Here is a 13627-nt window from a genome sequence, read left to right on the forward strand (position 1 = left end):
GAAGTGGGATTATTGATAAAACCCGTCGTGCTAATGTAATTAGGAACATTACTCCTGATATACAAGTACCTTTCAGCGAGTGAGGTGAGAGCCAGGAGAGCTCCTAAGACTACACTACTGTCCCGCGTAGAGAGCAGCTTCACGAGGGTCTGTGCAAAAGAAAAAAGGGACGGTGGCCTAAATACAATCTCAGTTTTATCATTATTACATTTCAGAAAGTTATGTAACAAGATTTTGATGGTAGCAAAACCGTCAAAGGGAAGAGCAGAAGTGAAGGAAGCAGGTCATCAGCATAACAATGGTAGACTAGATAGAAAAGCTTACAGGCAAACTTTAAGTTGACTTGAAAAAGCCTAGCCAGAAAGTTTGAAAAAGTTTTAGTTTTGAAATTTAAAATGGTTTGAAATCTATTTTAGATTTTCAGTCTATCAGAAAAAAACATATATTAGCATGAATTAGCATGTTGTTAGCATTATTTAACGTGCTGCTAGCAGGTTTTAGCATTTTGCTAGCATTAATTAGCATATTGTTAGCACGATTTAACCAAGCAGCAACCTCCCCCAGTTTCTGTTAAAGCCAATACGGAAGTGATGTAAACTGAAATTCATCGACTGGACACTAGGGACCGGCTCCAGAAGGAGCAGAACATCATTGAGCCCCATGTTAAAATGCCCAACTTTACTGCAGAAAAAAACATGTTTACACCCTGGGACAAATTGTGGTTTTGGTCTATATGGCTAATTTTGACAACTGTGAGGTGGGTAATTTTTTTTATAAATAATTCATTTAAATTATACAAAGCCTTAGAGTTCTGCATAATTAAGGGCGTGGTTACTTTGATTGACAGGTGGATAGCTATTGATTTGCTGTCTGTTAGTCATCGCCTGACCTCAGCTCCGCCCATGTCCCGCCTCTTTCACCAAAGATGGCGACGGCCAGTTCGTCTCTACTTTAGGCTTCAAAACTGTACTTCAGAATCCTATGGGTGACGGACACTACGTCCATATTTTTTTAATCTATGGATTTAACATTTGGCAAGCATGAATTAGCATATTGCTAGCACAATTTAAACATTTTTTTTAGTGTTTTGCTAGCATGTTTTAACAAGAATTAACATATTGGTAGCATGATTTACCATGTTGCTAGCATGTTTTTGCTAACATGATTTAACATATTTTTAGCAGTTTTTATCATTTTTCCTAACACAAATTAACACATTGCCAACACGATTTTGCGTGTTGCTAGCTTGTTTTAACATGAATTAGCATGCTGATAACATGATTAAACATTTTTAACGTATTGCTAACATGTTTTACCATCTTGTTAACATTATTTAATATTAATTAGCATCTTGCTAGCATGTTTTACCACTTTGCTAGCATACCCTAAGGTATTTGCTAGGGTTTGCCAGTGATAGATATATACATAGTAGATGAAGATTTTAATACTCTATTAAAGTTTTGACCCCCTCAATGAAAGCGTATGGGACTTTTATGATTTTTAATCTTATTTTTGAGGAAATCCACAAATCGGATTAGTTTAAAAAAAAGATATAGCAACTCAAGTCAGAAAAGTATGAAGCTCTGAGACAACTTTCAAGCCAGCTTAATGAGACTATGACTATGAATAATATGACTGAGGGGTAACAACATAGATATAGAAAAGAAGAGATCCTAGAACAGAGCCTTGAGGGACAGCTTGAGAAAACAAGTGGAAGATTTGACATTATGGAAAGCAATGAAAAATTCTCCATCAGTAAGACACTACCCGTGATGCCTATATGAGAGACACACACCTTATGTGCTCCATAATGAATAATCCACTGTCTTTGTTCCTCAACTGAAGACAACTTCTGAAACATATCTGCAGGGCACATGATGGGGGAAACAAGCTTAGCAAACACACACATCATTCTCCCACTCGTTTTCAAGCTGTACATCCTGTATGAAATACTGCAGGATGTCTGGCTCACATGTCATTGCAACCAGCTGCTCAATTTCCAACGTCTGTTCTCTGCATTCTAGATACACAGTGGCAACCGACTCCATGTGCTGAAAAACATCCAATGAGATTTTCCACATGCCGTTGTACATTTTCAGCATTTGAGCATTGTTCAATTCTTTACCTTAGCGAGCTGCCCAGCACCTTGCAGTTCAAAGAAGACTTTCTATAAGAGGAAACAGAAATATGCATACATGTTTGTATTTTGGAATCATATGCACACCAAAAAGGTGTAAATAGCACAGGCTATATTATAAGTCTATATAATATACGGTGATATTAATATGTAAAATACAATAACAAAAGGGTCATTCCATGTCAAATCAACCAGATTTCAGAAACTTCCCCGGCTCAGATTTTTTGACTTTGTTAATATTTGTTTCTGAAGACAAACACAAATAGTGATGAAAGCCAAAATATTTAATGTCATGGATGAATATTTACTTAGAAATTAACTACCGTATTTTGTAGAGGAGGGTCAAAATTACAATTTTCATCAGAGATTTAAAGCCAAATTACAGGAGGGCGAAGATGACAGCATCTTTATTTTATTTTTACACAACGATTTTTAGGTCTATTAGTAAAATCTGTTCACTTTCGCCATCTTTCAAATTAAAACTATTGCATAGAACATACCTGTCTGAGTGCCAAAAATATTGTTTTTTCCAGTGTTTACATGTCTGTGTAAACACTGACTTCTTCCCATAGTGCATCCTGGTGCCATGTGTTCCCCAGGTAAGCCACACACACACCCAGCCAGCCAAGTGATGTAAGAGAAGACGTGATTCATCAGACCAGGCCACCTTCTTCCATCTTGTTGTCCAATTCTGATGCTCACACGTGCCACTGTTGGTGCTTTTGGCAGGGTCAGGGGTCAGCATGGGCACCCTGACTGGTCTGCGGCTATGCCGCCCCATACGCAACAAACTGAGATGCTCTGTGTATTCTGACACCTTTCTGTCAGAACCAGCATTAACTTCTGGAGCAGTTTAAGCTCCAGTAGCTCGTCTGTTTGATCGGACCACACGGGCCAGCCTTTACATGCATCAATGAGCCCGGTTCTCCACTGTTCCTTCCTTGGAGCCCTTTTGATAGACACTGACCACTGCAGACCGGGAACAGCCCACAAGAGCTGCAGTTCTGGAGATGCCCTGACCCAATATATCATCCCACCCACTAACATGTGCCATGATGAAGAGATAATCTCATCTAAAATAATGTTATGCCTGATCGATGCATTATGTTGAAATTACAAATTATATATATATATATATATATATATATATATATATATATATATATATATATATATAAATCAAACATTTTAGCCAGGGACATCTGGTTGAGTTGGCACGGAATGACCCAAATACATTTTTGATATGAAACAGAGATTTTAGATCTCACCTGGTGAAGAGGATCCCTAATCAACAATCTCAAGCAGTTCAAAACTCTTAAAACATTGTCTGAGGAGGACTTTTCCAGCCAGTTGCTGAAAACAAAGAAGACTAGTCTATAGTGATCCACACTAGCTGGTATACATCATGCACACTACACAGCATCATACTCATGAATACAGACCTACAACCAAGTCTGTTATTGACCAAGGCAGTGAAGATGTCCAGGAACAGTGTGTGATGTGGATGGTCACTAAAACATCTCTGGTTTCTGTAAGTCACGCTGTTAAACGACATGAAAGTTGGTTACAAAATGCAACAGAATAAGAGCAAAATTACTAAATAACATGGGAAACTGTGCACCTGAAGTTATCCAGCTCAGATGCTTCATTGTTTGTGCTGTTTTTCCGGTGGTCAGGAACATTTGAGGAGTTCTGGGACTTCTGTCCCTTGGATTGACCAAAAGATGAAACCTGAGATGGGGAGCAGAGATGATACTGTGAAACTAAACACACATCAATTCAGAATTTAACTGAGAATCAAACTGCAATTATATTCTGATTTTGAATTTAACTGGCAAATACATTTTGTGATTCTTTATGTAAAAATGTAAATGTTACCTGTTTGGATGTTGGAGCTGTGATCAGTGATAAAAGTCTCTTGAGATCAAGAAACTCCCTAAAAAAATTGACATTTTTAAACATCAGCAGAAAAATGTAATTCTCATCAGTAAAAGTTTGGGTGATGACTTACTTGTCTTTAGGTTTGGGATGTGATCTGTTTGGTCCTCTAGACTTTCTGTCTTGGAGAGGCATGTTGGCACAATCTTGATAACTCTCATGTCTGCAACTCAGTCAGATGAGAACATATTCTAATAAGCAATTTTAAGTGTCCTCTTGCTTGAATTACATAATTTACATAAATAATAATAATAATAATACAGGATTCAAGTTTGGAATGACATGAGGGTGCCTAAACACTTTTTGGGTGAACTATTGTTTTAGATGTTTAATAACACAAACAAATAAAAATATAGCTGCTAGCAGCGAAGATCGGGTTCAAGCCTGGTGGCTTTAGGGAATGCACAATGGGCAATCTCGGTAAAAAAAACAGACTAAGTCATTTTTAATATGCCACATTTACTGCAGCAGCTGGTGCCACTATGACCACAAACCACAATAGCCACATGCATGAGATGAATGAGTTTGGTGGCAATCGCATAAATAAATAAAAAGTGTTAAAAAGTTCAGCACCTGCGCTTTTCACAAACCCCCTAATAGCTGACTTCCTGTTGGGCGGAGCATATGACTTCCAGTTCAAAATAAGATCTATATGTGTACCACCTTTCGTACATAATAATAATAATAATAATAATAATAATAATAATAATAATAATAATAATAATAATAATAATAATTATAATTATAATAATAATACATTTTATTTGTAATGCACTTTATATTAAACAAAATCTCAAAGTGCTACAGAATTACCAGTAAAACAATTAACAACAATAAATAAGTAAATAAAATAAAATAAATAAAACTGAAAAATTAAGAAGTAGGTAACTTTTCAACCTTCATAATATATTTTCAAGACTCTTGTGATGATACATCGACTTACAATAGGTTGAATGACACGTCTGCCATAGCTTGACGGGGTCTGTATCGTTTTTAATCGTACTTTTAAACTTCGGGTTTCGGGTAGTAACCCGAGAACAAAAAGAACTACGAAATTCGACTGCTTTACGGCATATACGTCACTTCCACCAACACACACACTTCCTTACATTTGGACGTGCGAGCCCAACTTTGTTCGTCGGATAATAGCCATGTCCGAAGCAGCAGAGACAAATAAGAAAGAAAAGGTTTTGTTGAAGGAAAGCAATAAGAGGAAACGAAAAAGTGATGTGATTAAAGGCAGGACGAGGATCAACATGTGACCAGCGTTTGCCCGTCGGCGTGAGCTGAAGGAGGCGTGCCCGACCGATGCTGTCCTGCTTGTTATGGTGATTACCTACCACTCAAACATTGAACTGAAGTATCATATAGATTCTGTAAAACGGTAACCAATAGACTACTATAATGACGCTGGCTTGTAAACGTGAGCATCGCGATTATTTGGCGTTTGAAAAAAATAAAACCCATGAAATTATATTCATATGACATGCTGAAACATATGCCACTGACTGTACCTGGGATGAAGACATTTCACACGCGCCGCCAGAAGAACACCTGCATGTGAACTCCTCCTGCAGTGTTCAGGGGAACTGTTAGTGCTGCACCGACCCGCAGGGACGCTTTTATGAAGTTATTTGGCCCGCACCGCACCCGCGACCATTAAATAGACATACGGGGTCCGCGGGTTATGAGACGACCCGCGCATCACTAGTTCAGGGCTATCAGGGTTGTCATGTCAACAAATGCACGCGCGATGGCATCCCCTGGTGTAGAATGACAGAGCTTACGACAGTAGTTGAGGACATAATTTTTTCCAAACTGTAGGGGGACCCCGAGAGCAAAAGTTACCCAGTGCTGCTTTAAGACCATGTTTAAAAGCATCTACAGTCTGTGGGGTCCGCAAGTGGTCAGGGAGAGCATACCAAAGACTGGGGGCTGCAGAGCAGAAGGCCCGATCTTGATCTTGACATAAACAAATCATGCATAACATTATGACCTAATATTGTGCTGGTGCCCCTTTTGCTGCCAAAACAGCCCTGACCTGTTGAGGCATGGACTCCACTAGACCCCTGAAGGTGTGCTGTGGTAGTAGAGGTGTAGATGGTCAGCAACAATGATTAGGCAGGAGTTTGTCAAAGTTTGATCGGACCACGCGGGCCAGCTCTCCACGTGCATCAATGAGCCATGACCCTGTGGCCGGTTCTCCACTGTTCCTTCCTTGGAGCACTTTTGATAGATACTGACCACTGCAGACCGGGAACAGCCCACAAGAGCTGCAGTTTTGGAGATGCTCTGACCCAGTCATCTAGCCATCACAATTTGGCCCATGACAAACTCACTCAAATCCTTACGCTTTTTTTGTTGTTGCCCAAATAGCAAAAGAAAAACTCCCTAATAATGTTTTCAACACTTTTTTGTTTTGTTTTCAACACTTTTTTTCACTTTGTTTTTAGAGAGTGACAATGGCAGTCAGAAGAGAGAATCCATATAAATATTAAAAACTTTATTAAAAAATAATGTAAAATTTAAGATGATGATCGACCGTTAAAACGCGTCATCGCAGTCTGTGAAAAATATCCAATCAACGGTTCTCAAAATCACACAGGTAGCTTTCGTCACAACTTTTAAGTAAAGTAAAAATATATATTGAATAGTGTCCAAATGCTATCTTCATTTAAAATAAATCCCAGCTGTTTATATTTTATCAAACGCATTAACATTCTGATATTTAAAGTGTGACTGAGGTGTCTAAATACTTTGTGAGGCTATATGAACGAAATTTAAAGAATAATTTAATTCAATTCATCTTGCTGGGTGTATATTCTCACCTGTGTGGATCAGGAATATTAAGGGTTTAATCGCATGGCTGAAGGTCGTCATATATTTCTCTGAATGTATTTCGAGAAGACAACACACACAGAAGCTCGAATCAGGAATGTGAAGTCACACCACAACAACCAATGAGACGACGCGATGTTGAGGCGTCTACGGTTACCACGGTTACTAAAAGACACAAACACACGCGCTAGGATGCTGAGCTCGAGTTTCGCTTTTTCCACTGATCTTTCTTCTTGGGACGCTTTCACAAATAAAAGTCAGAACAAGCGTTGCAATAAATGTGGATTATGTTTACATGAAAAATAAATGTAAAAAGTGTAAGAAAAAAGACAATATTTGTAAAATAAGTATGTAAAAAATTAATAACAAAACAAAAATCTACTACAAAACCAAAGATGCTGATGACACAAACAGTTCAACTCGAGTGCAACTTCTGTGCCTAAAAAATACAGCAATCCATATAGACAGAATTTAAACATATGTGGACTGTTAATGTACACATTTGCAAATAGCCTATATTCACGTTTAACAATTTTCTGTGGGTTGTCAGTATTGGAAAGTAACTGGAATAGGGAAAACACTGAATACATTAAAGTCTTCTGCATTGCGTCTTGGTGTAGTGAAGAAAACTTTAAGAAACTTTTTCTGTGCTGTAGTAGGCCAATAAGTTAAAACCTGAAAACAAAAATAAAAACTAACATTAATGACAAAGTTCCCCTGCATCACATCTGGAAAGTGACAGAACAGAAAGTTACTTATATAATGAGGATGCAGTTGATGTAGATTTTCGTATATTCGTGGTGTGTATTTATATCCAGCTTTTCAGGACTGCTTAAAGTTACTGACATGAGCAATAAAAAAAGAACGAATGAATAAGAAAGTCACAAACTTGCCGTGTTTGATATTAAAAGACAAGCCCGGAAAAAGGCCGACGGCAATGGCAAGGGTGGTGCCTGCAATGGCAAGGGTAGCAATTGGGTTGTTTTAACCCACTGGTTGGGTTAAGTGTTTGCTTTAACAACCCAATTGCTGGGTTAAAACAATTAATCAATGGTTTAAAACAACCCAATTGCTGGGTTTGTTTATTTTCAACCCAGCTTGGGCTAGTGCACAATAAAACCAATTGAACTTTTAATATAATGCTGGAAATAATGCTGCTCCAGGCAGGTTTTTGAGCCTGTAAGTTACGACTTCAAACCATGACTCACGACTTTGTAGCATTCCAAGCAAAGTCCCGCCAAACTGCCTGAAGTGCAAGGATTTGGGGTAGATAGATGTAAACAAAGCATGGCGGACCGTACGGGGCTTATACTCATTGGCCAAAGGCGCTTACGAGGAGGAGTAGAAAAAGCGGTGCATAAGGCAAGAGAAGCTGTTAAAACTTTTATTCTACATTATTTGTATATTTGGAAATGTATTGGTGTTCATTTATTCTTGCACTTATTAGACTGGAAATAGCAAACGCTAGAAAAGCTGCTGATGAATTTGCTGATAAATACCGTTAGAGCAAAACTTATTATGATAAACGATTTGTTTTTTAATATTTTATGACTTTCATAAACACCACACCCGTAGGGACTGCCATTGTTGTTCACGGGCTATGTGACGTCAGGACCCGTAACTGGGAGTACTACATCGATCTACGAAAACTGTTCATAAAAAAAAAACATTTTAGCATGAAGTGCTGCCACAATTTACAGAGGATGTTATGAGCAACTTACTGTACACAGACATTCATTGTGTTTGCCTTTCAATTTGAGCTGAAGTTATAGTGTCACTTTCGAATAACAGTTGCAGCTGAAAATAGAGACTCTGTACAGCTTTTGTTTCGCAACCAGACACAAGCTTTGAAAATCATATTTCTAGAAATCTTGTTTTTCTTTCTTTCTTGGTGCCTTGAAATGTGCACATAACGTGTGTCAAAGTCACAAACACAGTTTTGATCTGTTTTATTTGGTGTTTAAATATGCTGAATATTTGAATATGAACACAATAACAGATGAGGATTTTATGGCCAGCATAAGTTCAAACAAGGACAAGAAATGCTATCTTGATGTATAATTGTCTTTATTTGAATACTATATTTATATTTGATCACATCACAGCAGTGAGAATGCCATTGTTTGTGTCAATTCTAGATGTGAGGTTTAATAAATAAACACAAAGATGTATATCACATTAATACTGGATGAACAGCACTTGTTTAATGAAATACTGGGTTTTCTTTAAATAAATTTAACAATAACACTTCAACCAAAGTGTCTCTGCAGAGCCACTAAATTTACAGTCAAAGTCATTCAGCCCAAATGATGTGGTTACATGGAAATCCCTTTCAAGTCAAAATGTCAAACTGAGCTCAGCCTATTTTCATCTCATATCATTCATATCATAAACGGTGCATATACGTCAATGGTAATATGTGAAAGATAAATACACGTATTTAACAACTTTTGTATGTTCATTAATGCTGGTATCGATGAAGACGGAAATCTTAAGGGAACTGTATTTCTGGTAAGACCAAAATAGCCTAACTACATTTATGCTTTCACAGTTTAATTCTTCTAATAATAATTAAAAGATAAAATAAAATAAAACATTTTTTCTGTATGTGTTTTCTGAAAGCTAAGCTATGATGCATGTTTGTTTCATTGAGGTTTGCACTGCATTTAGATTATATAAACTTCCTGAATTCAGATGCAATATGAGTTTTGCATTTAAGTTAAACTTTAGCTGTGTCTGTGTCTGTTCTGTCACGTAACCTTATGGTGCCAAGATACCGATCACTTGATCATCTCATTCAGTGAACTGTGCTCAGTGTGACTGTTCTGGTCTATTTGATCATATAAAGCGAAGAAGACCCTGCAAGCACACGTTTGAGGTAAGTACAGGCTACCATAAGGCAGTTTTTATATTAGTGACTTTCCCTTTGTGTCGAAACAACAGTTTATTTGAAATAAATATACCTCTCAAAAATATTGCGCTTTTTTTTTTTCGTGCATAAGAATTTGTATTTAAAAAAGGTAAATGATCAAATTAAATAAAAATAAAACATGCCATTTGGTTTGGGTATCTAAAACAATGAATTTCTGACATTTTTTTAAATGTGACTCATGTCCAAAATACCCTTTTAGGGCATTATGACAGTTCTTTAGTGTTAGAAAAATTAAATGTGTACTGATTGTAACATCCACAAGAAGTTGCAGTGAAAAGTAATATCTGCACGATCAGTGCACATAGTGCCCTTCATGGTTTCAGACATTTTTTAATGCAGGTGTGATATTTTTAAGCCACTGTATCGATAGCAGGTTTCTGCAGGTTTTATGAAGGTAAATGTACACTGTAAAAAATTATTTAGAAAAAAAGTTACCTGGTTGCCTTGAAATTTTGAGTTCACTGAAATTAAAATTTTGAGTTAATACAATGAACATTTTTTTGAGATTCGACAACCTTTATTAAAATATTATTAAAAGATTTTGTAAGCATATTGGGTAATTGTGTGTGTTTTATTTCTGATGACGCAGTGAAACATGCCAAATAGTGCTATTTTCATGATTTATCACATTTTTTATGTGGTTCAGATACAATAATATTTTGAGTTTCTATTTATTAAACAAATTTCCTTTATTGAATCAACTCAATGAAGGTTTTAATTTCAATAAACTCAAAATTAAGGCAACCAGGTTACTTACTTTTTTAAGTTAAACCAACAAAAACTAACCAAATTTTTTTACAGTGTAAGACCTTTTTTAAGACCAATTAAAGAAAATTGAAGGATTAAATTGAAGGGAGCATAACACATTAATATGTTCTCTAAATGTAAATGTCTAAGCACACAATGAGACCAAGTTAGATTAATGACACTTCAGAGTCCATAACTTTTTTTTATTCATTTTACAAAAAAAAAAAAAAAAAAACCTTAAGTCTGAAATAAGACATCTTGTGAAAGTGACTTAATGATTAAAACAAGAACAAATATGCCAATGGGTTCATAAAAATCAACTTAATTCAAAGTAATTTTTATACCCAATGGCAAATATTGTTCTTGTTTTAAGCACAAACTAACTTAATTTTAGTTTCTCAGAAAACAAGACTTAAAGTCTTCATTTTGCATGCCAAGTAAATGCATCTTGATCTAAGGAATTTCTTTTTTTTCTTTTTTCTTTTTGCACAATTAAATTGAAACAGGGGCCGTATGAAATCTGTTTTAATTTTTGTTTTGTTTTAAAGTTTCTGTTATTGTCTCTGCTTTAATGCTTAAATTAAATTTGACTGACTTTCGATCAACTATGGAAAACCAAATGAATATATTTTTAATGGGAAAGATTCCTGTCCCTCCATTGACAGTCTAAGCAACTTCCACTGACGCTTCAAAACGTTTACAAACTGATCCATACGACTTGATCCCTTAATATGATGAACGAAAGTCTAATGGCTTTGGAACGACATTAGGGTGAGTAAATGATGACAGAAGTATAATGTTTGAGTGAACTCTCCATGTAAGTGTCCTGACATACTTTTAAATTCATCCAGAATCGGACAAATATATATTCTGCATTATACAGTAAATTCTGTTTTTTATGAAAGGAATTTCATCCACGTTTCATGCATCGGAGAAATCACAGGTCCCTATCACAGCGATTTAAGACTTTCTGCTCCATTTTAAGACATTTTTAAGGCCTTAAATTGTGGACGGTCAATTTAAAACCCGGGGAAGCCCCTGCAATAGTATTGACTTAATCAAACTTACACCTCTTATTTTAGTATAATAAATGTCAATCTCATTTTGCTATTTTTCAGAGTCCTTTCACATGCAAAATGATAAACCACTGGGTCATCTTAGCGGTCTACATTGTGACGTTTCTGATCGGCCTGCCGGCCAATCTACTGGCCATATTCACGTTCATTAAGAAACTCTTTGACAAACCCAGTCCGAATGACATCCTGCTCTTCAACCTGACAGCTTCCGACTTGGTCTTCCTGCTCTTCCTGCCCTTCAAGATGTATGAAGCTGCCGTTGGCATGAAATGGCACTTATCCCAGACCCTGTGCTCAATCGCCTCCTTCTTCTTCTTCACCACGATTTACACAGCTCCCTGTTGCTCATGGCTATAGCCGTGGATCGCTACTTAGGACTGGCCTTTCCGATCAAATACAGACTGTTGCGTCGGCCGCTTTACGCCGCGGCAGGCAGTGTCCTTATCTGGCTGGTCAGCGCCGGCCATTGCAGCATCGTCTTCATCATCGTCCATATGAACCACACTGAACCCAAACAGGTCTGCTATGAGGACTTCACAGAGGAGCAAAAGAGGATCTTGCTACCAGTTCGTTTAGAATTTTTTGTGGTTATATACATGCTACCGCTCTTAGTCTCCATCTTCTGCTATATTAACTGCATCTACATCCTGTACAGCAGGCCTCACATATCCAAAGTGAAAAGGCAAAGGGCCATTGGCATGGCGTTGTGCACGCTGACCATCTTTTTACTTTGCTTTCTGCCCTACAACATGTCCCATCTGGTGGGCTTCAACAGCAACAACAGCCCGTCGTGGAGGTACTACACACTCCTGCCCAGCACGCTCAACACCTGCCTGGATCCCTTCGTCTTCTACTTCTCCTCCTCCACTTTCCGTGAAAGCACTACGATCGCTTTACTCAAGACCTGGTGTTTTCAATGCAAGAAAACTAAAAAGTGTGAAACTGAACTGAAGGTTCAATCAAAGTGAACAGCTTTTGCTTTTGAACGTCTTCATGCGAATCACAAGGTTCGTTTTTCCTGCGACTATCGTAAGCTACTCAATGTCTATACACTCTGGGTTAAAGCTACACTGTGTAACTTTTTTAGTTTATTCTTAGCTAAAAACACTTAGTTCTTTCAAAAATATATGTGATCATTAATGTATATTTACTTCTTTCAAGTAATAAAGTATTCTCGTAAGTTTATAATATGCCATTGAAAATACATACGGGTGAGGGGTTCGAATGCCGGTCGCCATGTTGCTCCTCCATCTTGAAAGTACGGTAGCCAAAGAGGGACATACCCGTAAATTCAAGCTTCGCTTTTCGCGTTTTAACACTCGATGGCACCGTGTCGAATGTGAAGAGGAGGATTGCCGTGTTAATCTTGGACTAAATCGGCCACCGTAGGAGTTAAAACTAAATCAGAATTGAGAGGAACAGAAACTAATATTCACTGGATGGTCAGATACCTTTACACCGCTAGATGGGGGAAAATATCACACAGTGGAGCTTTAAAAACAACCTAAGTTGGGTTGAATATGGACAAACTCAGAAATTGGGTTGTTTGAATGGGTCCATTTACTAGGGATCAAACAAACCAATTTCTGGGTTTGTTCATTTCCAACCCAACTTGGGTTGTTTTTAACCCAGTATTTTTTCGAGTTAGATTTGCGCTTATTACATCTCGTTTGGATTACTGCAACTCTCTTTACGATGGCATGTCCAAAGACTCTAGCTCGACTTCCATTTGTACAAAATGCCGCTGCAAAGTTCCTCAAAAGAAAACGTAAATTTGATCACGTATCTCCAATTTTGAAATCGCTTTTTTTTTCAATTTCAGAATTGAATTTAAAATTCTACTTTTTGATTTTAAATCCTCTGAGCTAATTGTCTGAGCTTCTCTGTCCACAATCCCACGCAAAGTCTGAGGTCTGGTGATAAGAGACTTTTATCTGTGTTCAGATCACCATTAGAGCA

General features: G+C 37.3%; 2 protein-coding genes across 2 annotated transcripts in view; one reads left to right on the forward strand and one right to left on the reverse strand.

The window, feature by feature from the left end:
* The window catches only part of nek10 (NIMA-related kinase 10), a 33461-nt gene extending 26453 nt beyond the window's left edge, over positions 1-7008 (reverse strand). Inside the window, exons 1-10 of the mRNA XM_067449495.1 lie at positions 6904-7008; positions 4149-4238; positions 4016-4073; positions 3759-3868; positions 3580-3678; positions 3406-3490; positions 2126-2167; positions 1973-2051; positions 1796-1863; positions 70-149 (exon numbers count right to left, since the gene is read on the reverse strand). Of these exons, the coding sequence (XP_067305596.1) occupies positions 70-149; positions 1796-1863; positions 1973-2051; positions 2126-2167; positions 3406-3490; positions 3580-3678; positions 3759-3868; positions 4016-4073; positions 4149-4210 (683 nt within the window). The 5' untranslated portion in view covers positions 4211-4238; positions 6904-7008. The remainder of the gene's footprint in view (positions 1-69; positions 150-1795; positions 1864-1972; positions 2052-2125; positions 2168-3405; positions 3491-3579; positions 3679-3758; positions 3869-4015; positions 4074-4148; positions 4239-6903) is intronic.
* Positions 7009-11728: 4720 nt separating this feature from the next.
* On the forward strand, positions 11729-12636 carry si:ch211-231m23.4 (free fatty acid receptor 2). The gene is given in 2 exon segments (XM_067449496.1): positions 11729-11999; positions 12002-12636. Coding segments are annotated over 2 exon segments (906 nt in total).
* Positions 12637-13627: the final 991 nt, after the last annotated feature.

This window comes from Pseudorasbora parva, chromosome 7 (assembly GCF_024679245.1).
Source record: "Pseudorasbora parva isolate DD20220531a chromosome 7, ASM2467924v1, whole genome shotgun sequence".
NCBI classification, from domain to species: Eukaryota; Metazoa; Chordata; class Actinopteri; order Cypriniformes; family Gobionidae; genus Pseudorasbora; species Pseudorasbora parva.